Raw genomic sequence first — 25,066 nt, forward strand, 5'->3', positions numbered from 1 at the left:
ACAGTTCTGTTTGCAGAAGTCAGTAGTTCAGCAATACAAAATCACGAGGACCATAGAGAGATTGGGCTTTAAGCCAATGAAGTAAGAGAGCGGCTGGGCAGGCAGCTCAGGTTCTCAGCGGGCACTGCCCTGCAGCACCGATGGACGTGCCCGTTCAGAAGGCATGGTGGTAAGAGAGCGGCTGGGCAGGCAGCTCAGGTTCTCAGCGGGCACTGTCCTGCAGTCACCGATGGACGTGCCCGTTCGGAAGACATGGTGGTAAGAGAGCGGCTGGGCGGGCAGCTGAGGTTCTCAGTGGGCACTGCCCTGCAGCACCGATGGACGTGCCCATTCGGAAGGTACGGTAGCAATGTCTGGTAACTTGCAGAAAACTCCCATCCTACACCTGCATTCCGCTCCCAGGACTCCTTCTTCAGTAAAGAATGCATGTGCATGCAGATGTCAAAGGGGGCCGTTTTCTTATGGTGTGATAGGAAGCATTTGGAAACTGAATTCCCATCAACAGGGGAGTGGTTTAATAAAATATGTTATTCCATAGATGAAATACTATTTAGTTGTTAAGATGAGAGAAATAGTTTTGTATGGGTTATTATGGGAATAGTTTCATGGTCTGTTAAATGAAAAAATATGGTACAGAAAAATACAATTTGGTCACCTTATTAATACATTTTAAAAAGAAATAACACACAGCTGGGCATGGTGGCACACGCCTTTAATCCAAGCACATGGGAGGCAGAGGCAGGCAGACTTCTTAGTTCAAAGCCAGCTGGTCTACAGAGTGAGTTCCAGGATAGTCAGGGTTGTTAACACAGAGAAACCCTGTCTTGTAAAACGGGGAGGGTGGGGGAAGGGAGAGGGAGAGAGAAGGAGTTGGGAGAAGAAAAGAAAAGAAAAAAGAATACACAAAACCAGTAACATGCACACTTGCTTGGGAGGTTGTGTAAAGAACTAGCGATCATGCTTTAGAAGAGGGATGGAGGGAGCCGGGCAGTGGTGCCACACGCCTTTAATCCCAGCACTCGGGAGGCAGAGGCAGGCGGATCTCTGGGAGTTCGAGGCCAGCCTGGGCTACCAAGTGAGTTCCAGGGAAGGCGCAAAGCTACACAGAGAAACCCTGTCTCGAAAAACCAAAAAAAAAGAAGAAGAGGGATGGAGGTTTGAGATGAGGGGAGAAGGACAGCTTCCACTTTCCATTTTCACACAGTTCTGTGCTCTTCAAATATCTAAATATGTGCATTCCCTTCATTCTAAAGTACAGGTGTCCTTAGACTGCCTTCTGATAATCACTGTCTTACTAATAAAGAAAGCAGATGTATTTTGATAGTAGCATCACACAGAGTGGTGCATGCCTGTGATACCAGCCCTAGGTGAAGACACTCGGGGCAGGAGGAGGCTGACTTCTCAGCCAGCCTAAGCTATGGAGCAAATTAAAACTATTTAAATATTTGCTAACGCTCCAGCCTGTGTGTCTTTCTAAAAAGTGACGCATTGAGGACATCCCCTTTCTGACAGCATTGCAGGTCTCAAAACTTAAGTATGTCACAAAGGTTAGTATGTGAGTTTGGTCTGTATTACAGTAGGAGATGCCAGCATAAAATAAGGAAAGCAATCCGGGTGGTGGTGGTGCACACCTTTAATCCCAGCACTTGGGAGGCAGAGGCAGGTGGATCTCTTGAGTTCCAGGCCAGCCTGGTCTACAGAGTAAGATCCAGGACAGCTGGGGCTACATAGAGAAACCCTGTCTCAGGAAAAAAAAAAAAAAAAAAAAAAAAAGGACATCGGCTTCCACAACTCATAGCCCTCTTGCTGTATCTCCCTTATTGTCTCTGTCTGGCACCGGGGGACCCTGTCCCCGCAGGTTGGGCACCTTCTCTAGCCAGGTTGCTCATGCTGCTACCAGCAGCGACTCAGAACCAGTACCCGGCAGTCCTGCGTCTTCACATATGAGCACAGGTCCCAGGGTGCATTCTATGGACGCTTAGGTTTTGGTTTTGGGGTTTTTGTTGTTGTTAGTGGTGGTGGTGGTGGTTTTTTAAATCTCTGTTTTGCTAACCCCACGATCATACTGAATTCAGTATTGACTCTCGCGTTTAAACATTTAAGGTATGTTTAAATAAGTCTCGTCCGTGCCTAACAAAAGCCTGCCAAGCGTTGTCTGTGACGGCTGACTCGTCTCATGTGTGCCAGGCACTGGACTAAGTGCTCCATAAATCACTGCCCGGAGGAAAGCAGATGCCTTCGAGTTCCCCAGGAAACAGCAGCCTGCTCTGAACTGTTTCTTTGATGGTCGTAGAGCTGGCTTTTCTTGAATCTTAATTCTGAAATATTTGAACTCTGTCAAGAAAATTTCTCAACTCGTCAGCTGCCAAGAAAGGTTCAGAAATAGTATTTGATAGAATGTGTGTCTTGGGGTGGGGGGAGTGTCTGGCGTTTCCATAACAACCTGTGAGTAGAAATGTGCTCACCTGTAAACCTGTCTCTTTAAGCAAACCCCCCTTTCTTGCAGGGTAACTCCGTCCTCTGAAAACCCTAATGGTGCTACTTCTGGTGTGAGCCAAGGGAAACCTTCCCTAAGACGAATTAAAGGGAGACTGCATCGTAGCAAGAGCCTGGACAGCATCGATTTCTGTGAACTCACTGTAAGTGGACTGCACGTGCTTTTGTTTTTCAAGAAATACGAAAATTTTATTGTTGTATTTTTGTAAAACTGCAACAGGCTTGTTCTGTGGTGGTCTACTCTTGAAATGGTATACCTAACAGGTTATACCAATGAGAATGCTTTCCTAACTAGTGCATGTCTGATTCCTTTATAATAAATGGTTCATAATGAAGATCCCACTGCAAAGACAAAAGTCCTGAATACTCAAAAATAATTAAATTGAAGGGCTGAGAAGATGGCTCAGTGGTTAATGTGCCTGCCACACAAACCTGAAGACCATGATTCAGATCCCTGGAATTCATGTAAATTCTGGGTCATCTCAGCCTCAGAAGAGCAAGACCAGGGGAACAACCCCCGCCCCGCACACCCCCGAGCAAGCTGGCTGGCATGACCAGACATATCAGTGGGTTTTGGGGCTGATTTAGAGACTGCCTCACTGAATGAGGTGGAAGAGTAATGGAGGGTGACCCCTGATGTCAACGTTGGGTCCCACATGTGCAGGCCTACCCACACACAGGTGTGCCCACACAGATGCAGAATAGACGTACACTCGCGCGCACATCACTCAAATGGAAAGAGGAAAAAATAAGTGGAATAGACTATTGATGTAAATTTCTGTGACAGTCACAAGTTTGTGTTCGGTTGAATTGCAACGTCCACCTCTGATTAACTCCAGACATCCGATTTCCTGATAGAGACAGACATGAGTCTCAGTTCAGTTAATGGTGGTGTTTTCTGTTTTAAAGGTTTAAAACATTGATGGTCATATTTCTTTCCAGACACATGACAAATTTTCACCTGATAAATTCCATGTGGTTTTGGAGGAACGCTAGCATTTTTAAGCTCTGTTCAACTAAAAGAGATGCTGTAACACTATAAAGGAAACCCTAGAATACTCTTTGTCAGGGGTCTCATTGGCAGACTCTTGGATATTTAGGACTGTAATAGAAGTCCTATCTCTTCCTTTTGGGTTCTGATTGGAAAAATTCCCAATCATAAAAATACCAATGACTGTTGTTCCCTAAAGTATATTAAAATGGAATTAGAGTTTAGCCTGTGACACTAAACTCTATTTTGGGTGACGTGGCATTGATGGAAACAGATGCTCAGTAAACGTGAATGCTGCATTTACTTTTTACTTTCAAATTTTGTTTAGTTTTGGGGCTGGAGAGATGGCTCAGCCGTTAAGAGCACTGGTTGCTTGTCTAGAGGTCCTGAGTTCATTTCCCAGCAACCACATAGTGGCTCACAACCATGTATAGCGGGATCTGATGCCCTCTTCTGGCATAAAGTCGTACATGTAGACAGAGCACTCATTACATAAAACAAATAAATCTTTTTTAAAAAATGTTTAGCTTTAGTAATTATTTTTAGAATAATATTGTTTCATTATTTTCCTTAAAATTGCTCGTGAACACTTTTTATGACACAAGACACTATAAGGTGAAATGTGGCTGGTAAGGAAACATTCATGAATAACTAGGAAATGCCACCTGAGTTCTAACAGTGAGGGTGACTGTAGAAAATGCAAATGTGTTTTAACATGCAGTGCTTTGCTCTCAGGAGGGAAACAGCGACTATGCTGAGGAACATTTGAATTATGGGCTGGTGTTTAGGAGTAGAAATTGAGATGGCTCTTTCCTGTGGTGTTTGGCGTCTTTGCCGCTGATATGTGTGATCTGTTAGCCAGTGCATTTAGCACGGGGTAAACTATGTTTCCTTGCTAAGGCCATCGTTCTGGTTGGGAGAGAGGTGGCTCTTTCTTAAAAGGTGACGGTGTCGGGAAGGGGGATTTCTCACGCTGTTCATCACTTCCCTGACATGCTCGGGATCCCATATGAGTTGGGTTGGGAATGGTTTTTGGATCTTGGCATATTAACATAACTATAATGAGATATCCTGGGAATTGGCCCCAAGTCTAAATACATCCACCATTCACTTCTGCTTCATAAACATTTTTATGCAGAGTTTGAAGTGATTATATTTTAATATTGTGGTGAATTTATATTCTGGTTATAACTTGTCCTCTGAGGTCAAATTTGAGGTTTACCCCTGAGAACAGCAGTCTCAACCTGTGGGTTGTGACCCCTTTGGCAAACCTCTATCTTGCAAAATATTTACATTATGATTCATAACAGTAGCAAATTTGCAGTTATGAAGTAGCAACAAAAAAATCATGGTTGGGGGTCAGCACAACATGAGGAGCTGTATAAAGGGTCACGTTCGGAAGGTTGAGAACCATTGCCATAGGACATTATGTCAGTGCCTACAAAGTCTTGGGTTTTCATGTTGGGTCTGTTTTCCCAGAGAGAGATGCATATTTGAATGATCGGGAAAGCTGAGCTCAAAAATAGTTACCTTTTTTCCTGTAATTATTAATGATGTTTTAAGTCGCTCACTTGCTCCTTGCCTTCCAGACCAGATTTAATCTAGCCGATGGTCAAGAAAGGAAGAAAGTAGCACCACCCCAGAGTAGTCGCCCGCTGCAAGTTAATTTCCTTCTTTTGGAAAATCGTTGCTGTGTGATTTCACATGAGAAGGGAAAAGGCAGAGCCTCCTGGAAGGGCAGGCATGTAATGCTGGTGCACAAGACCAGGGAAGGCTGTCCCATGAACGGTAGTGTCAGGGGGGGAAGTGTGCCTAGCTTTGTGCTTCCAACTTGGCACTGAAGAATGGTGGACTTTGGCTCATGGGGTTCCGTCTCTTTTTCACTCGTGGGAATGTAGTAACAAAGTCTTGTGACGGTAATAAATTGGAGTCTTTCACAATTTGAATTTATTTTCTTTCTTTTCATATTCATAATGGGCAGTGACATATCATTCTTTGAACATTTGTAGATTGTTACATGTCTTATAGTAAATTTGTTCCATTTGTAGAAAATCAATAAATATTAAAAAAAATAAATAATAAACCAAGAGTTTAATAGCTTGGCTGCTTTCACTTTCTACTGTAAGACTTGAAACTTAATCCTATAATGTCTAAGTACGTGTGAGTACATGGTGTCTTTGGCATGGGGCTAAAATATAATTGTCCCTGTACAACTTGCAGACAGCTCAACAATTGGAGACTATCTTTTTCAGGCTGGTCTGAGCCTCTTTCAGACAGCTTGTCTGTCTGAATGTGTCTCTCAGCAGTCCCTATAACTTACGTATGCTTGAGGAGGAAGGAGCTTAGTGAATTTGGTGAATTTCAGGGACTTCCTAAAGTTGTGTAGTTGTTTACTTTCAGAGAGCTTGATGAAGTTCCTGCGGGATGGAATGTTTTAACTGCCCTTAGTACATCTTATATTTTACTAAATGTCCTTCCAAGGTAGAAGACTTTATCTGAGGAAACTGCTGCCCAGCTCTGAGCCACAGAGTCTAAAGGGAAGGTGCCTGGTAAAGACCTCTGAGAACGTCAGTTGAGAACATAGTTGGATAGGAGCAGATAAGCCTTATTCTAGGAAATAGTTATAGGTATTTTGTTATCAATGTTCTAATTCACAAAAGCCAAAGTTTCTGTCTTATTAGATGCCATTTTTGTTGGTTTGTTTTTGTTTTTCAAGACAGGGCTTCACTGTGTAGCTCTGGCTGTCCTGTAACTTGCTTTGTAGACCAGGCTGGCCTCGAACTCATAGAGATCCACGTGCCTCTGCCTCCCGAGTGCTGGAATTAAAGGCATGCGTCACCACTGCCCAGCCACATACCATTTTTAAGATTTATAAAAATACTAAATACACAGCTTACTTTGCCTATTGAGGCTAAACAGAAGTTGGGTGTGGTGGCACACACCTTCAATCCCAGCACTCAGAAGGCAGAGGCCCAAAGGATCTCTGAGTTCGAGGCCAGCCTGGTCTACAGAGCAGCCTAGGACAGCTAGGGCTATACAGAGAAATCCAGTCTCAAAGAAACAAACTAAAATAAACAAACAAATGAAAAAAAAAATATAGTTCATAATCTAATGTATTTTTACATTTGACTGCTAACTTTTCCAAATCCGTATAAGGAAGAATTACATCTTACAGTGAGTGCACTTGGGAAACACATCGAGTGCAGCTAGAATGGGAGCCCTATGATAGAGTCTCAAGGTCTGGTTCCCGGCCCAGAAGCCTTGGGATCCAGCTGAGACCTGGCCTTCTTCCCAGAATCCAATTGGTGCCATTTCACTCCTGGGGAGAAGCAATTGTTTTAGCTTTCTCTGTGGGGATTAAATGGGACTGGCACTCTAGCTCATTCTGTAAACCCTGTGGCATAATGGATCAGCATCCTAGTGTACGCAGGGGTCTGGAGTCCACCCAGTCTTCCTGGTTCTTGACACTGTATCTGGAGATACTTGGTAAAATCTTGCCAGGCCAGGCCTGAACTGAGCAAGTATATTCTGTAGATGTATTTTCCTAGAAGAGCTGACTTTTTTTCAACGTTGTAATGGCTAAATGGTACACACACACACACACACACACACACACACACACACACTGGAATGCTAAAGTGATAAATAGCCCTTTTGTCTGTGTATTTGGTTTCTTCTAATTCAGTCAACTGTGGATGAGAAGTATTTGAAAAAACACTGTGTCTGTACTGAACATGTATAGTTTTTTTTTTCCTTTGAGATACAGTCTCACTATACAACTTTGGCTATCCTGGAACTTTCTATGTATACTAGGCTAGTCTCAAACTCATAGACATCTACCTGCCTCTGCTTGCCAAGTACTGGGATAAGAGGGCTGTGTCGCCATACCTGGCTACATACACGTGTGCAGGAGGGCATGTGTAGGATATATGCTATGCCAGTTTTTATAAGAACTCATGTATCCTTGGCTTCCTGCATCCATAGGCTCCCATGCTCGGGGTTGGGGTGAGAGTGTGGAGGGAGACGGTATGAAGAGTGAATGTTTGCTTTTGGAATCCTTACATTCTTAGCTACTCTGTTCCTCTGGAGTCATTGCCTGTTCAAAGGGACCAGGCTGCATTCCCTTCTGCATCTTCCACTCTGTTGGATTCTAAATGTGTGAAGAATTTAAGGGGCAGGGCACTTAGCTTGAAATTTCACATCTCTTCTTGACCAGATTTCCTCCCTAAAATCTAAAATAGGGAAGAGAGCCATTCATTGGGTGACATTCATTCTGTTTGTGGGGAAGCTACTCCGGAGGGTAAGCTTAGGCCATTTTCTTCTTAATGTAACCCTTGATTCAGCCTAATTAAGCACAATCCAGTTAATCTGAGGTGGGGGCCGTGGAGATGGAGATGGTGGCAGAGGATGTAGCGATGATGGTGATGATGGAGGTGTGTGGGGGTGGCATGGTGATAGTGGCGGAGGTGGAGGTGGCGGTGGAAACAGACTGTAGACATGGGGTCATGCAGGAGGGCGTGGTTTGTATGGGTAAATGTGGAGGTGATCTATGGCACTGTAGAGTGGAAGGGTAGTGGTTGTACTGGAGATGTAAGTGGTGATGTTGGTTGAGGTGGATGGCTGTGGTGCTAGAGGAGACAAGAGTGGTACTGGTATGGTATGCAGGGCTAGAGCTGTTTGGTAAGAAAAGAGGTAAAGGTGGAGATGGATAATTGTGATGAAGAATGCGGTGGTAGACGTGGAGAAGGAAGTGGTGATGGTAGACACACCATAGAGAGTTGTGATGAGGGAGGTAGATATAGAGTGTTTTATTGGTGGGGGGACAGGTGGGGTGTTTTGGTAGAAGTGGGAGTGGAAGATGGAGAGGTAGTGGTAGAAATAGAATGTGGTGGAGCTTGAAATGGAGGTGATGGTGGAAGTGGAGTAGGTGTGGAAGGGAAGGAGGTGGAGGGGGATGTTTTGGGTGCTGGCAAAGGTAAAGGCGGTAGACGTGTAAGTAGACAAGGTGGAGGGGTGGCTTGCTTTGGTGGTGGTAGTGGCAGTAGTGATGGAAGCAGAGTGCTTTGGTGGAGGAGATGGTGAAGGCGGATGTGGTGATGGGTGTACTCTTGGGAGTGGAGTGGCAGGGTGGAGGTGGAGACGATGCTGAATGTAGAATGTGTGGTCATTGTTCACGGTGAAGATGGAGTTGGAGCTCGTCAGTGATGAAGGAGGTGGGGGTGGCAGAAGTGAAGGTACTGGGTATTTGGCAATAGAAAAGGTGGGAGTGTTGGTAGAGGTGGGGGACTGGATTGGTGTAAGAGGTAGAAGAGGCTGGAGAGCAGCAGCGGGTAGTGAAGGCGGTTAAGGTGGAGAGCTTTAGTGGTGGTGGTGATGGAGGTGGCAGAGGCAGGAGAGGTAGGGATGGGGGGAGTGGAGCATTTTCAGGGGTGGGTGGGTGTAGTAGACAAGGTTAGAGCAGCTTCTGTCCTCACGGTGGGCCAGGCTTTACACATTTCAAGATAATAAGAATGCCTCTGCTTCCAAGTCACAGAAGACTGACTCAAGCCTTCTCAGTAATAAGGACATTTAGTATATCACATTCTAGGTTAGTGGTGACCAGTCTTCAGGGCTCCCTCAGTCTTGTGGACCATGTTCATTTTCTTACAGCACTTGACACAGCTCTGTCTGCTTGGATGCTGTAGGAAGTCTCGACAGCAGTCCAGGCCTCACGTCACAGAAAGGTCTCCTTCCCAGGTCCCATTTCTGTCTGTGGCTGTTTTCTGGACCAGCCCATGACTGCTGATGTATTTTGCTTAGCTGGGTCTTTTGACCGAAAGAAAAGCCTGAAAATCTATGAATAATAATCTTTAAGCCTGAAATGCTTGTTTGGATAGGGACAAATGAATATTATTGCTCAGATATCAGTGCTTTTGGCTGAGGGAGCTCTCAGGAAGGAGGAAACGGACACACCATTGGTGGTCTGGTCCACCTATGAATGCAACTTTTATGGACCAGACCATAAAAGCTAAATCATAAAAAGGGTAAACTGTAATTTGCACCATACTACTTCATTAAAGAGACACATTTTGAAGTCCTCTGCCTACATCCAGATCCATGTCATTGTGAGACTGATTCTCCCCCAGGATTCAGGAAGCATGGATGGACCGGTAGTGTTGACAAATCATAAGCAGTACAGACATTTACTCAGTCTGCCAGGTAGAAACTAGGATGTCCTTGATACTTTTAATCTGAAAGGCGCTTAAAATTTCAGACTTGCTCACAAAGTACGACTTTATTCAAATTTTATATTGCATGAGTTTGATGTATATAATTAGATTTTTTGCAAAGCATGGTAGATTGTGTTCAGTTTAAAAAGTCAAAAAAGTATGTGATTTCCTTCAGGGAAATGTGGGCCAGGTGGCCCTAATACGAAGGGCTGTGATGGCTGCAATGATATTCTCCCTTAGTTCTGTGAGCCCGTGTCTGTTCAGGACGGACTTGTCCCAAGTCCTCCCTCGTTCCTGGGTGTCCTTGTTTTGTCCTCCAGGCTTACAGTGTCTACTGTTACAACTTCTGAGTACACTTCCCTCCACCATCTCCAAGACTGATGATATGTCAGAAAACTAGATTGCTCTGTAGTAGCTGATGCAGTGTGAAGGGCTCAGTAGGGCTCCCTCAGTGTAAATGTTTGTCCATCAAAGATGTAGTTAAGTTACTAAATGGCCTCTTGGCAATAGGCTTTGAAGGGCACTAAGAATGGAAATAAAAGTCAGCTGTTTTAAAAATGACATTGAGTCATTTATCTGGGCTGGGGGTGGAGGATTGCACATGCCACAGTGCTCAGATTGAAGCCAATGGACAACTTTTGGGAGTCAGTTCTCTCCTCCCACTGTGTGATTCGGGGATTGAACTCATGCCATTGGGCTTAGTGGCAAGCATCATTTTCTACTGAGCCTTTTTGCCATCCCCAGCGATCATCGTTTCACTGTCCTTCCTGTCTTGACCATCTGAAAGAGCCTTCAATGTGTCTGCCCAGTCTTCCTCAACAGAAACACCCCAAGGAGCTGATGCACCTCCCTGGGTGCCTAACATCAGGCCAGGCAGCACATGAAGTCCTGCATCCACCAGGGGGTTTTCACTGTTGCTGGCTGGTCATGTTGTATTATGCCCCCCGTTTCCCCTTTAGTTCACCATGCTTCTTCTTGTAACTGAGTAAAATTTCATAGAGAGTGAGTCTAAGACAATACCCGTGTTTCTCACTGGACCTCACTGAGACCTGAGTCTCAGCCTCCAAGATGCTGCTGCCTCAGTTAGCACTCTGAGGTGGTTCCCAAATCGTGACTTTGCCTCCATTTCTTTTCTTCTGCCACCATTGTATGTGAAAAAGAAGAGATTCCCTCATTTGTTTATTTTACCTTCATTTATGAATATATATATATATATATATTAATGAATTGATTAATTTTTGTTTTGTGTCTGTATGCACATATGTGTGTGCAGGGGCACACATGTGTGGTTGCCTGTGGAGGCCAGAAGTTGGCATCAAGTATCTTTCTCTATTGCTTTTCACCTAATTTTTGAGACAGGGTCTCTCACTGGCCCTGGAGCTCACTGGTTAGACAGGGTCTCTCACTGGCTCTGGAGCTCACTGGTTAGACTGATTGGTTAGCCCAGCAAGCCCCTGGGGTCCTCTGGACTCTGCTTCCCCACTTCTGGGATTATAGGCAGGCTACCATGCCTGGCTTTTTACATGGATGATAGGGATTCAGGTCTGGGTCTTCATGTTTGTGCAACAAGCATTTTACCTTCTGAGCTGTCTCCTCAGCTGTCATTCATCTCTTGCTTTCTCTAAATTTATTTTAAAACTGATACATAAAATTGCCCATGGTAGTGAGATCCCATCCATTCATTTCTTTATGGCTCTTTAGAGCCATGTCGTGTTCGGTGGATTACAAACTATTGCTATCATTAACTTTTCCTTGAGATGGGGTTTCTCTGTATAGCCCTGGCTGTACTGGAACTTGCTCTGTAAACCAGGATGGCCTTGAACTCAGGTCTGCCTGCCTCTGCCTCCCTAGTGCTGTGATTAAAGGCCACCACCAGGCCTGCTATCATTAACTTTTGGCACTAGATTTTTATAGGACTCAGCCAGCCTGTGGGAACTCCTGCAGACTAGTTCCTCTGCTTTTTTTTGCCCTGCCTTCTCCATCATTGAATACCCCTCTCTGTCTTCTGCATAAGGTGCCCCAGGCTCAGTCTGGGCTTTTGGCGTTCAGTCATGAATAAGCCACCAGGCTTGAGGAGGCTCCAGTCCCTTATAACAGAAGATGACACTTGCAGCCAAGATGTGGAGGTTTGCTGTGCTCACTGCTTTGATGTTCTTTGCCCTCTTAACAGATGGGAAACATACAAAGCTACAGTACACAAGTGGAATCATCTACTCTTTGTGTGCATTTGTGTGTGTGTGAATGTATTCCTGTGTCTGTATTTCTGTGTATATGCATGTGACAGTGTCTGAGTGTGTGCATGTGTATGTGTGAATGTGTTCATGTGTGTGTATGAGTGTGTATGTGTGAATGTGTGTATATATGTGTTCTTGTGTGTGTGTGTGTTTATGTATATGTGTGTGCCAGTGTGTGAGAAGGTGTACATGTGTGTGCATGCACTTGATGGCCTTACTTTCTTACATCAGTTCTTCACCTCAGGATCCCTTCCTAGCTCTCTTAGCTTTCTGGTTTCCAGGAGTAAGGAATCTGACCCTCACCAGCCTTGAATACTTTCATGTCACCCAATCTACTCTCTGCTCCATGTAACCAGTCTCCCGACACACCTACTCTGCTCACCAGGGCTAATGTCCTGTGCAGAGTTGCATGCAGTACATATGACCTGCATGCTTGGGAAAAATACTTGACAAGGGAAGTGTTTGTGCAGAAAGGGTAGAATTAGTTCATATCTTTTGAATATAATGGTTTGAAGGACTGAAGTCTGTGGAGCAGACTTTGCTCTTGATTTTCTGCCTAGCAGTGCATATATTGAGTTTAACAAACAGGTTTGGACAATCATTGTTTCAGAAGTCAGTCAAGAGATTGTCAGCTGATGTTGCTGTTAAGAGTTCCCACCTTGTGCAAATTCACATAGCCAACCAAGTCCCACTTGGGCGCATGAGCACGCACGCACGCATACATACACACACATACACACACATACACACACATACACACACACACACACACACACACACACACACACTGTTACACTGTGTGGTCATGCACTGGACTTTCAAGTGTCAGGGAACCTAGAACCTCTGGTCTTGGGGAGATGTTGACTTTGCCCATGACTCTTCTTGTGTGTGGTGGGGATTGCCGAACCCAGGGCCTGTGCTTACTTACCACTGCCTTGCACCCTCAAATCCTCGACCCTGCACTTGGAACACCAGCAGGAATTGCTTAACGGTGAGGATGGCTACAGATGTTCTTCAGTGATCACTGTATGGATGACACATAAATGGGAAGATTGAGTTCACATGGAATAGACCAGCCTGTAGTTGTTGTTGTTTTTATTCTTACTCTTTTGGCTCTTTGGGGGTCCGCCACCCAACTCCCCAATAAATCACACAGAGGCTTTTTCTTTCTTACGGATGTTCAGCCTTAGTTTGGCCTGTTTCTAGCCAGCTTTTCTTAACTTAAATTTTCCCATCTACCTTTTGCCTCTGGACTTTTACCTTTCTCTATGTCTGTATTATCCTTTCTTTCCTTCTTACTCTGTGGCTGGCTGTGTTGCTGAGTGGCTGGCCCCTTCTTTTCCTGAACCTTCTCCTTTTCTCGTTCCTTGATCTTTTTCTCCCCAATTTTTCCCTCCTATTTATCCTCTCTGCCTGCCAGCCCCACCTATCCTTTCTCCTGCCTAGCTATTGACCATTCAGCTCTTCATTAGACCATCAGGTGTTTCAGGCAGGCAAAGTAACACAGCTTCACAGAGTTCAACAAATGCAACATAAAAGAATGCAACACATCTTTGCATCATTAAACGAATGTTTGACAACATAAACAAACGTAACACGTCTTTAACTAATACTCTATAACACCAGCCCTACATTATTTTATAATGACATTACTGCAAGAAATAACACCAAACAAGCAGGAGAAAGACATATGTGGCTTATGGTTGGGTAGCTGGAGAAACAGAATGACATTTGCCGACAGTTTATGTGTAAATCTGGCTTTTGAATTCAGACCAACAGAAGAATAAAATCATGATATGTGTGCATCCTTCAGATCTTGATCCAAGACGGTGGACTTTGTAAAACAGAATAGTAGCCAATGGGAGAATTCACAGGACTGAAACTATAATCCACAAACATCACTGTGGGTAAAACACCATTCATTTGCCTAAAAAAGAATTGATTTGAGTAAAACTAATTTTCAGGAAAATCCAGCAAAGAGGGAAAGATCAGGAACAGTTTCATGCCTTGTACAGAAAAGTAGAATTACGTTGGTTTTAGGAAATTTATTTATTTATTTGTTTTGCTGAGAAGTTACCTGTGTTAGTATGATTTTGGTTCTTATATTTTTATCTATGAACAATGTGGTGAGAAAAATACTTGGTGCTTCCCCAAAAGCTGGTTCAGTAAAAATATGATATCAAGAGGTACAATACCTCTGGGCAGTGGTGGTACACACCTTTAATCCCAACACTTGGGAGGCAGAGGGAGGAAGAGCCAGGTGGATCTCTGTGAGTTCAAGGCCAGCCTGACCTACAGCACGAGATCCCGAGATCCAGGACAGGCACCAAAACTACACAGAGAAACCCTGTCTCAAAAAACAACAACACTGGGCTGGAGAGATGGCTCAGAGGTTAAGAGCACTGACTGCTCTTCCAGAAGTCTTGAGTTCAATTCCCAGCACCCACATGGTGGCTCACAACCATCTGTAATGAGATCTGGTGCCCTCTTCTGGCCTGCAGGCATACATGCAGGCAGAACACTGTATACATAATAAATAAATAAATGAATGAATAATAAATAAATAATTTTAAAAAAAGAAGTGGCTTTAAAAAAAAACACCAAAAAAGGTACAATATTTTTTTCCTAATGATTTCCAATTTTTACATATAAATATTTCTTTTACTTGTTTTTTGAGATAGTCTCACTATATAGCACTGGCAGTTCTGGAACTCTATGTAGACCAGCTGGCCTCAAACACACAGAGATCCTCCTGCCTCAGCCTCTAACTCTGCCTCCTGAATGCTGGGATTAAAGGTGGTATGCACTACCACACCTGACTCAGATATTTCTTTTAAATGCCTCATAGGATAGAAGATTTAGTTTAACATTGCTTTGTGTTTTTAATATGTTTGTTTTTTTTAAGAAAAGCATTGTGTGGGTGTGCGCGCATCACAGCATGCATAGCATGGCATACATGTGGAAGTCGGAGGACAGCATTGGAGAGTCAGTTCTCTGCCTCCAATCCTGTGGGTTCCTGGGATAGAACTCAGGTCAGCAGCCTTGGCAGCAAGCACCTTAACTCACTGAACCATCTTGTCTCACTGTGTGTGTTAAGAGGCCAATGCTTTTGACTTGCAAAATCCGTGAGTGGTTTCTCTCATGGTAAAATAGTTCAAGTTGAAGGCTAAGTAAAATCACGGTGGGAGAGTAATTAATATGTCAACAGTCCTTCTTGTTGAGGGAGGTCTGCTCTTTCTAGCTGGCTCCCTCATGAAATTCCCACTTTCTGTCTTCTACAGTCCCCCAAGAACCTGTTTTTGCCTGTGTCTTATCCCAGCTGGCAGTGGGCTTTTTTTTTTTTTTTTTTTTTTTGACTAATCTGTAAAGTGAGCTCCGTCAAGGCCGAGACCACAGTGTCTTGCTCACAGTATCTTCATGTTTCATTATTTTGCCCTCGTAGATTGTTGCTCAACCAAAATACAGAGTATTCGCTTAAGAAAATAACTTGAAAGCCGGGCGGTGGTGGCGCACGCCTTTAATCCCAGCACTCGGGAGGCAGAGGCAGGCGGATCTCTGTGAGTTCGAGGCCAGCCTGGGCTACCAAGTGAGTTCCAGGAAAGGTGCAAAGCTACACAAGAGAAACTCTGTCTCGAAAAAAACCAAAAAAAAAAAAAAAAAAAAAAAAAAAAAGAAAATAACTTGAGACGCTCACAGGTGCTCACAGGTGGTCTTTGGGGGCCTCTTGTCCTTGCTAGTCAGTCCTCCCTACTCTCAGTTCATTAAGCAAGCATTTGGCCTGAAATGCTGGCCCTGTCTTAGAAACTGGAAACGATACTGGAGTGTGACTGTCAACTCTTGGGGCAGGAGCTGCATTTCTGGAGGGTAAAGACTGTCATTAGTTTCCATCAGGAGAGGAGTCAGAGGGACCTGAGGCCGTACAGAACAAGACACCTGGCTATTAATGTAACTGTAGGAATTCCAGAGGCCAGTCTGATTGCAGTTTGCCAATTGACGACCAATTAGTGGCAGATTTTTGCCCTTTTCATTAAGCCAGCGGCATTCACCCAAGGTATTTCCAAGGCATTCTTACAACCCTCCAGACCCTCCAAGACTTTTTTTTTTTAAAGAAGCACTATTAAGTACTGAGTACCCTTCTGGGTAGAGGCCTCCGTCTCAGGCCAGGGGGCTTTCTAGCTTACTTCTGTGGCTCAGAATTTGTCTCTGGCTTGGACCAGTGCCAGTGTCTCGTACCTGCTTCGAATTCCTTTTCAAAGCAGCTGCTAGCGGGGAGTCTATTGATTCTGATCTCAGGATGGATTTGATTCATCGGAATCGATTACAAAACATGGGCCTGCTGAGGAATTAGTTCCTAATGAAATGAGTAGAGGAAGTGTGGTCTCAGAGAGGGGACAGCTAGGTCTCCGCTAGTCCACCTTACCTTGTACTGCATGAGCCTCTCGAGGAAGCAGTTCCTGGATGCTGCTGTCCTTTGAATCATTAAAAAAAAAAAAAAAAAAGCTTGGTCCGAAGCCTTTGGCACTCTTAGGATGGGGTAGAACCTTTAAGAGCTGGGACCTAGAGAGAGAAAGTTAGACTTTGAGGAGTATGACCTTGAAGTGTTATTTTGCCCTAGGTCCCTTTCTGCTTAGCTGTGTACTTTGAACCACCTCCATGGAAGCAGGCTTGCTTCCCCAATCACTCTGCTGTGGTGTATTGGACTGCCACAGACCCAAAGCAACTGTAGACTGAAACCATGAGCCGCCATGCATCTTTTCCGTTATTAAGTTCTTTATTTCGTCACAGTGGCAGCAGGCAGATGAACACACTAGATTCTGACAGACCCCGACCCCCTTCTGGGGCTCTGATTCAGTTTTCTTGTCTGTGATGGAGACCAGCTGCCATGTTTCCTTCTCCCTTTCTCTGGTCAGCTTGCCTGCTCCAGCTCCTGTGTGTAGATCAAGGTACCTGCCTTGTAGCCATAATACATGCAAGCATCCCCTATTTTATTTAGTTGAGCCAGGGCTCCCATCCCACATCTCACACACACATCCCTCATCATCACCATTTGCCTGCCTTTCGATTGGCCACCGTCAGGCAGAGCAGATGTTGAGCATACCAACTGGAAGTGGAACCTCAGGAGAAACCCAGACACTCAGCTGCTCACTGTGGAAAACATCACAAAGAAGGCAGCCTCTGAACAGAACTGGAAGCTCATGTGTGACTTTGTTGGGACAAAAATGCAAAGGTGTTTCTCAGGCCGAGCGAACAGAGAAGGGAAGGAAGCTGGCACCAAGGACAGGTGGAAGCATTGCCTTGGGTACTCCGGCTGGGAAGCTCTAGAAAGATGCCCCAGGCTGGGTGGATGATGAGAAGGATGCAGGCAGATGAGCCCCATCTTCCCCTCCAGCCACAGTAGCTCTGCTTTTTCTGTTCTGTGGGCAGGAGAAGGAGGCAGAGACCTTCTGCTGCTGAGGGAGTTTTGTGAACTTAGAAGGCTAGTGTGAGAGCTACATACAGACCGGAAGCAGAGGTTGTGCATGGTGGGAGCAGGAAGAAGCTGGGGGTGGGGGAGTCCTGGGAGGGAGCTAGTGATCCACAGAGACCTTGTCCTCAGAATGGAACAGGGCAGAGGCATCGTGGGAGCAGCAGGCATCAGAGAAGGTCATTTGGGAAGGCAGAGGAGAGTTTGACTTTTTTTTTTTCCTCTTAGAGGAGATATCTTATAATTTTTCCTCTAGTCTCAGAACAGAGCTAACACTGCTTCAGAATCTGCAGACTGAGGCCATATATTTCTGGCAGTCTTACATTTCTGAGACCTGGACCTGATGCCGCTCTGGTGGCACACAGCCTCCTGGTGTGGCTGGAGAGTATGGGGACATCTGGAGGTGACTGGTGGGGCTGGCTGAGGTGGCAGCTAGGCCAGAGGAGGTTAAAAATACAGAAATGAGAAGGATAGCTGTGTGTTATTGAATGAGTTAACTTACGGAAATCCTTTGTTTTGTAATATGGAGCTGTTTGGCTATTCGAATTTTTTTCTATTATTTCCTACTCGGTGAGCGGGGTCACTTGATTTACATATTGACTATTGAACAGACTAAACCCTAAGAGGCATAACAAATGATGTAGTACTGCAGTTTACACACATGTGCATGTGCACAGACACACACACACACACACACACACACACACACACACACACAGAACTTTGAGTACATACAAAAAGTATACGGTTGCATTTGTCTTTGAAACATATTTTATCCCACTAATGTAACCAGAACAATTAAACTCTATGTGACTTTTAGCATGATAGAGAAACATGAAAGTTTTAGGGTATGTTGTTTTCTCTCTCTAAACATGAGTATTTGTTTGGGGTGCTGGGGGCTGAACCCAGGGCCCTGCACAGGCTAAGCAAATGCTGTCACATTGAGCCACCTTCCAAGCCTCTATTTTTTTTTGTCAACATCTCTGTGGTAGTTTTTATGAAAATGTCCCCATAGGCGCATATATTTGAATACTTGGTCCTCAGTGGAATTGGTTGGGAAGGCTTAGGAGGCGTGGCCTTGTTGGAGGAAGTGTGTTACTGGGGGTGGGCTCTGAGGTTTCAAAAGCCCACACCATTCCCAGTTAGCTCTCTCTGCCTCCTACTTGTGAATAAGGCTGTAAGCTCTCAGCTGCTGCTCCAGCGCCATGCCTGCCTGCCTGCTGCCATGCTCCCAGTCATGATGGTCATGGACTCACCCTCTTGAACTGTGAGCACGAATTAAACATTTCCTGCTATAATGGAAAAGTAACTAAGATAATTTCTCTGGTTCAGGCTGGCCTCAAATTCACCATCCTCCTGCCTCACCTTCCTGAGTACTTAGGATTACAAGGGTGTGTCACCTTGCTTGGATTTAAACATAGTTTTTTTTGGGGGGGAGTGGGGAGAAGTCCCATATTTTGTGCAGCTGGCCTTTCGTGGAGTCTGACTCTGCCTACGGGAGAGGCGTGAGGTCAGAGAGTGAGGGTCACGTGAAGCTGTGAGGCCCCGGCTCTTTCTATGAGCTTAGGGTGGGCCTGAGAAGACAAACTAACAGAATAATTTTCTTTCCTTACTCAAGCAAGCGGGGAGTAAAATGTTAAGTTCACGCTAGGTATGACTTCACAGGTGACGGGAAGGCTGATTCCTCAGGGCCTTATGGGTACTCCCGTCGGCCTCAGTCTTCCTGGCAGGCTTTCTGCCTGTTTGCCTTGACGTCCCAGCTTTAGAGTCACCAGCAGGCCTGGGCAGCAGCTGTGTTCGTTCCCAAAGGCTGACGTCTGAATGTGCAGCGTCTGCATCTTCAGGCTACTGTATGTAAAGGTGCATGCTGGGCAAGTGCTCTACCCCTGAGCTACATCTCTGGAAGGTTCATGGGCATCTCGCTGTATCCTAAGGTGGCAGAAGAAGCAAACGAGCTTCCTTAAGCCTTTTTCTCAGGGCACCGATCTCCCATTCATGAGGCCTCCACTCTCGTGACCTGGTCACCTCCAAAGGCCCCACCTTCTGAGGCCACCTGCCACCATCACTTTGGGGGGCGGATTTCAGCATATGAAGCGCATGGAGCAGACATCAGGCCACAGCACTCAGCCAGGATGGCATTTTTCTCGCCTTCAAGTGTGACTCCCTAGCTTTCAGCTGTAGTGTGCTGAGGGCCAGTTGTGGGGCCCGATGGGAACTGAGTCCGAGCTTTGGAAATGGCCACTGGCAGGAACAGGGTGGTGTCTGTAGGCTCTCTGGGGTAGAGTGAACAAGGGCTTTGCATTAGGAACCAGAGAGTTTGCAAACATTCCAGAGGAGACAAGTGCCCCCCCCCAAAAAAAAAACAGGTGATGAGGATACTCCAGACTACAGAGTGGGTTTAATGCAGAGAGAACCATCGAAGACCCCAACTGCTCAGATGCCACTTAGGCTGTTAGTACCAAGGACAGTCAGATTCCACCTTTAATAAACCGAACGCTCTCATGCCGTGAAGCAGCACCAGCATGATGTAATTGTGGAAGGAAAGACACCATTGAACTGGTCCTCGGTATGGGCTAAGAACTTGACGACTCCAGTTCTTACTGCCGCGCTATGGAGAGCCTTCCATAAGGCATTGTAGAGGAGCTGGTATAGCCATACTCCAGCAGATATCCAGGCTGTGTGGACAGTGAGCCTGGAAAAGATGCTTCTGCCACCCAGCCTAATCCTCAGACTTTCAGCAGGCCTTTCATGTGGTCATTGTAGACAGCGCCCCAAGGGCAGGCTGGCCGGCTGCGGTGGCCTTCCAGTCAGCCACAGGGGGGCAGCGCTCTCCAGCCTGTGTGGACCTGCGGCCTGCTGAAACAGTGTAGCCAACACACTGTTTTGTTGCTCCTGTTTCTCACCCGTCACAGATCTATGTGAATTCTGACAGGTGGACTTTAACGTAGATGTAAAAAGCAGTGTGCCTTTGCCCATTTGTATTGCCCACAGGGGCGGGCAAGTGGGGATCTAATCGACCCTGGGCTTGTCTAAAGGTGGATAATACACCAAGAACTGTGGTAATGGGGGTCAGTAATAGATGTCAGTGACCCCGTTGTAGTCTTTGGGGGAAGCACTATTCTTCTTTGAAGCCTTCTCTGCTACCAGTAAACTGTCCAGCTTTTCTAGTTTTGTTTAGTTAAGTTGATGAACTTTATTATTTCAATCTGGAGGGGAAAAATACATACATATATTTACATACATACTGGACTTTCAAATGACTTGATTTTTTTGATCTTTCAAAAATACTATTTGATATTCATGGATGGAAAACTCAGGTGCTTCTGGGTAAGGAGAGATGGGGAGACTGAGTCCTCAGAAGAGAGGAGTGGAGGATCCCCTGAGAGGAGTGAGTTTGTGGAGGCTGGGGAGGTGGCTTCACTTTCTCAGTGGGGTGCTGCTAGAAAAGGGGAGTGGGAGGCTCTAAAAAGTAAGATTGCTGCTGAGGGATCAGAGAAGGGGGCCCTGCCTGGGAACTGCCAGGGACGGTTGTGAGGGGACAGGGGTGATCCTGTGAAGCCCTTCATCTGGGTCGGCAGTGGGGTGCTGGCTCGATGGGTTTTGAAGAGGTGTGTAGTAAAAGACAAGGGGAGCAGTGAGCTGAGGTTCTAGATGGCAGGGTGAGCTGAGGTTCTAGATGGCAGGGTGAGCTGAGGTTCTAGATGGCAGGGTGAAGCATGGCCCCCAGGTAGGACTAGACAGGTGAACCGGAAGGGACCACAGTGGTGTGGGCCCTGTGTACAATATGAGAAGAGGCTAGAAGACCAGCTGTGCGGAGAGAAATAGGTCAAGGTAACTGAACGGATGGTACAGCCAGGGTTTTGGGAGTCCTTTGGAGTGGCCATAGATGGTTCGGTAGGCGTTGGCATTTACCTCAGTGTCTTCAGCACAGCTCTAGAGGTCCACTAGTCAAGGGGGATGTAAAAGCTTTTTATGGTTTGTTTTGTTTTGTTTTTTTCTTTTTCTGTCTGTCTTTCTTTCCTTTCCTCCCTCCTTTCCTCCTTTCCTTTTTTTTTTTTTTTTTTTTTTTTCTTTCCAGTATTTCGAGACAGGGTTTCTCTGTGTAGTTTTGGAGCCTGTCCTGGATTTCACTCCAGGCTGGCCTCGAACTCACAGAGATTCACCTGGCTCTGCCTCCTGAGTGCTGGGATTAAAGGCATGCGCCACCACCTGGCCCTTCCTTCCTTTCTTTCCCTCCATTCCTTCCTTTCTTTCCTTTTTTCCCTCCATTCATTTCTTCCTTCTTTATTTCCTTCCTTCCTTTTTTTGCCTGCTAATTACAAGGACTTAGGACGTCATGACTGATCCCTGAAACAGAGGAGGGACAGAGAAACTAGATAGATGCAGAGTCTCTAGTGATAACTTGAGTTAAATGTCTACAAAGTAAACATAAAGAAGGCAAATTCAGTTAGAGTATCAGGAGGAACTTGAGGATAAAGACCCTTTGGGAGGGAAACAAGATGATTTGTGGAGGAGGCAGTGAGAAGCGATTAGAGAGTTAAATGCCAAAGTGGCCTAAGGCATGTACAAGTACTGCTGGTGGGTGTCAAAACAGAGCGAAGAGCAGAAACATCTGTGGAATGTGGAGGGATGCCGGTGAAGGGATCGTTCGGTGACTTCACTTCTGACCGTCGTGCTCTGGATACCTGCAAGAGAGGAAATGAGGCCGGTTCCCCTCCAAAGGCACTGCCTTACTAGTACCTCAAAGACTTCTGCACTTAGTGCCCTAATTTATCTTAATGTACAGGAAGTTCACAGCTATTTCAGAAATTAAATGTGTTGGATATTTTGAAATCCACTGTCAAATAAAAACCTTTGCAAGCATTCCTTGCTCCCATCCCGTCGTCTTTTCACACCCTACTAATAACCAAGTCCGTAATTAGCTTTTGCCTGCAATCCATGTTTGTATTTGAAGTTGAAAACCACTTTGGAGGTTACAAATATTTCAGTAATGTGCTTCAGTTACGCATATGCTTAGAAGGTAGGAGTCCTTTTTTTATTACTGTTACTCATACATTTTAGATCCTTTTGGGGGAGTAATTACAGCTAGAAATCACTCTTGTCTCCCCAGTTGGTTGAGTTGGTGACAGAAGGGTGTTGCTATGAGTGTTTTGGTTTGGTGTCACCGAAGGTGGGGCTGACTCTTGATGGGACAGAGGGAATGTCTGGTTTGGCTGTGGACCGTGGGAGGAACAGGGAGAGCCAGCCAGCCTCTCTGTCCAGAGGAGCAACCTCAGCACGTTACAGAAAGCACTGACTCCCCTTAGGCCTTGTTTAGTAAGATGTGTGGAGAGACCTGGGTTGGGTCATTTCATCTTGACTTGTTTTGCATTTAATTCTGTGTCTGAGGCTGGCAGCGATGCCCGTGACCTTGCAGTCAAAGACACTGTTGCAGGTGACAGCATTTACCCACCCTGTGCTGGGAATGGACACTTGTGGGACCCAAAATCAGATATTTTAGGATAAATTAATATTTTGATTTTGAGAAAACAAGGCCTTGTCAGACAGACCCTTATGTCATGGTTAACGAATTTTAAATTGGACCGGAGCATCAGTCTCCAGGAAGTCCCTGGCACTAACTAGCCTTGGTCACCGCAGCAGAAGCACAGACAGAGAGTGATTTTACTCTTTCTAGAAAGCCTTTGGATACTGCTCAGTGGGGATGTTAACTGATTTAAGGTGAATTTTGACATGCCTTAGAATTTAGGTTACTGTTTACCCACAGCCCTGGGGAAGTCCTGTCCCTGCCGCCTTGACATGTCTGTGTTGGGACCTCAGGTCCTTTCCCTAACTAGTGTGTTTCCTTTCGCCCACCCGCCCTGCCCAGCGTCTTCAGTCTTCCCAGGATTTATACTGTTCTCTGGCTGACTGAATCTCACTCTCTTTAAAAATTCCTCAGTGTGATTTGTCGTCTTTCTTCCATGGTTGGGCAGGGTTGGCCGGCCAGCCCCAGGAATCTGTTAACCCTACCAGGTGAGAATAAGACCACTACACAATTTTTCAGCCAAATTTGAAGCAAGCTTTATTAAATACTGGCCAGGTCCGTACCTGGGATTTCCAGGAATGGCCAGGAATTACATTAGTCAGGTGCTTATAAAGGCAAAACCCAGGGCTATGTATTTCTTATCTTTATCTAATGGGGGCGGGGGCAAGCATACATCCTGATGCACTTCCTGCCTGTGTGGGATCAAGCATATCCTATGCAGTTGGGGCAACCAACCTTGTTTACAGAAGTGAAAACACATGGCTTGTTATCTTACAAGAGCAACAGCCCCCAGCATTCCAGGAAGGTATCTGCCCTTGGGCAAGTGGGTCTTACAGGTTAGAGGCATTTTTGTTTTATAGATCTCCTAAGCACAGTAATTTAAACGTAAAACATAACTTTAGCCCTCACAAATCCTCCTGCCCCCGCCTCCCACTGCAGTAGTAGCATTTCGGGCACAGGCCGCCACTCTTGACTTCTGCGTGGCTGATGGCGATCCAAACTCAAGTCTTCAAGCCTGCACAGCAAGCTCCTTACCAGCTGAGCCAACGCCCCAGCCCTGTAACCTGACATCTTCCTGATGGCTAATGTGCTGGCCTTTTTGCTGTTGGAAAGAAGGCTGGTGAGTTCAGGTTGTCCTTGCACTTTTGAACTTCCTGTCCCCAACGCATCCCAGGTATGTCATGCTGTGCCGTGGCCTTGTGTCACCCTTGCCTTTCACCTCATTCTCCCTAACTTCTTTATAGGCCTTACCCTTGAGTAGTACCCTCTTCTTGGGATTCCCGATTTTTCTCCGGCCTCTATGATAATAACACTTTCTCTTTGTTTCTAACATCTTAATATGGTTCTCAGCCTCACATCTAGTCCTCACTCTTCTTTTTTTCCTTCTATGCTCTCTTGAGTCTTAACTCTTTTGTTCTAAGAATGACTTCCCAAATGAACATTCCCAGACCTAACCTCATCTCTGAGTGTTAGCTTGCATCTTCTAGTGGCTGACAGATGCCCATAGCTTAAACAGGCCATTTTCTCCTCCCACCCACTTGTATGTATATTTATCTATGTATTTATCACCAGAAGCAAAGTCCAGAAAAACTCCAAAATACTAACAAGGGTGTGTGTACATGCACCCATATGTGTGTGCATATATGAGGGATTATTAATGCCTTGTTTTTTCTGTATTTGTTCCTTTTTCATTTTAACATTTTAATTGTCAGTTATGTCAAGTGTGTATTTTACTATCTTTATAAATTTGTACAATCATAATTTACTAAGATAGTTACAGTGATCAGTTTTCAAATTGTTTTCCATGGTCCTAAAACTACTGAAATCAATTTTAGACTTGTGCCGACAGTAAGGGGAAGTGTATTATCAGGCTGGATGTTCACTTTTCAAGATGGAAATAAAAAAGGAAAAGTTTTTATGCTTTAAAAAAATACTGTTGGAGGGACAGGTGGTGGTGGCTCACACCTTTAATCCCAGCACTCAGGAGGCAGAGACAGATGGATCTGTGACTCTGAGGCCAGCCTGGTCTACAGAGCAAGTTTCAGGGCTGCGCAGAGAAACCCTGCCACGAAGACAAAAACAACAGCAACAACAACAAAAATAATAATAATAAAATACTGTGAAAGAGCCCAAGACTTCCCCAGCCAT

The 25,066-nt window shown here is 45.3% G+C and overlaps 1 protein-coding gene across 5 annotated transcripts in view; it reads left to right on the forward strand.

Moving 5' to 3' along the window:
* Tjp1 (tight junction protein 1) overlaps nucleotides 1-25,066 on the forward strand; it is a 259,549-nt gene that overhangs the window by 15,345 nt on the left and 219,138 nt on the right. For all 5 annotated transcript variants that reach the window (XM_028872824.2, XM_028872826.2, XM_028872827.2 and 2 more), the window contains exon 2: nucleotides 2,507-2,639. In XM_028872824.2, coding sequence (XP_028728657.1) covers nucleotides 2,507-2,639 — 133 coding nt within the window. The remainder of the gene's footprint in view (nucleotides 1-2,506; nucleotides 2,640-25,066) is intronic.

Source organism: Peromyscus leucopus, chromosome 1, assembly GCF_004664715.2.
Source record: "Peromyscus leucopus breed LL Stock chromosome 1, UCI_PerLeu_2.1, whole genome shotgun sequence".
NCBI lineage: Eukaryota > Metazoa > Chordata > Mammalia > Rodentia > Cricetidae > Peromyscus > Peromyscus leucopus.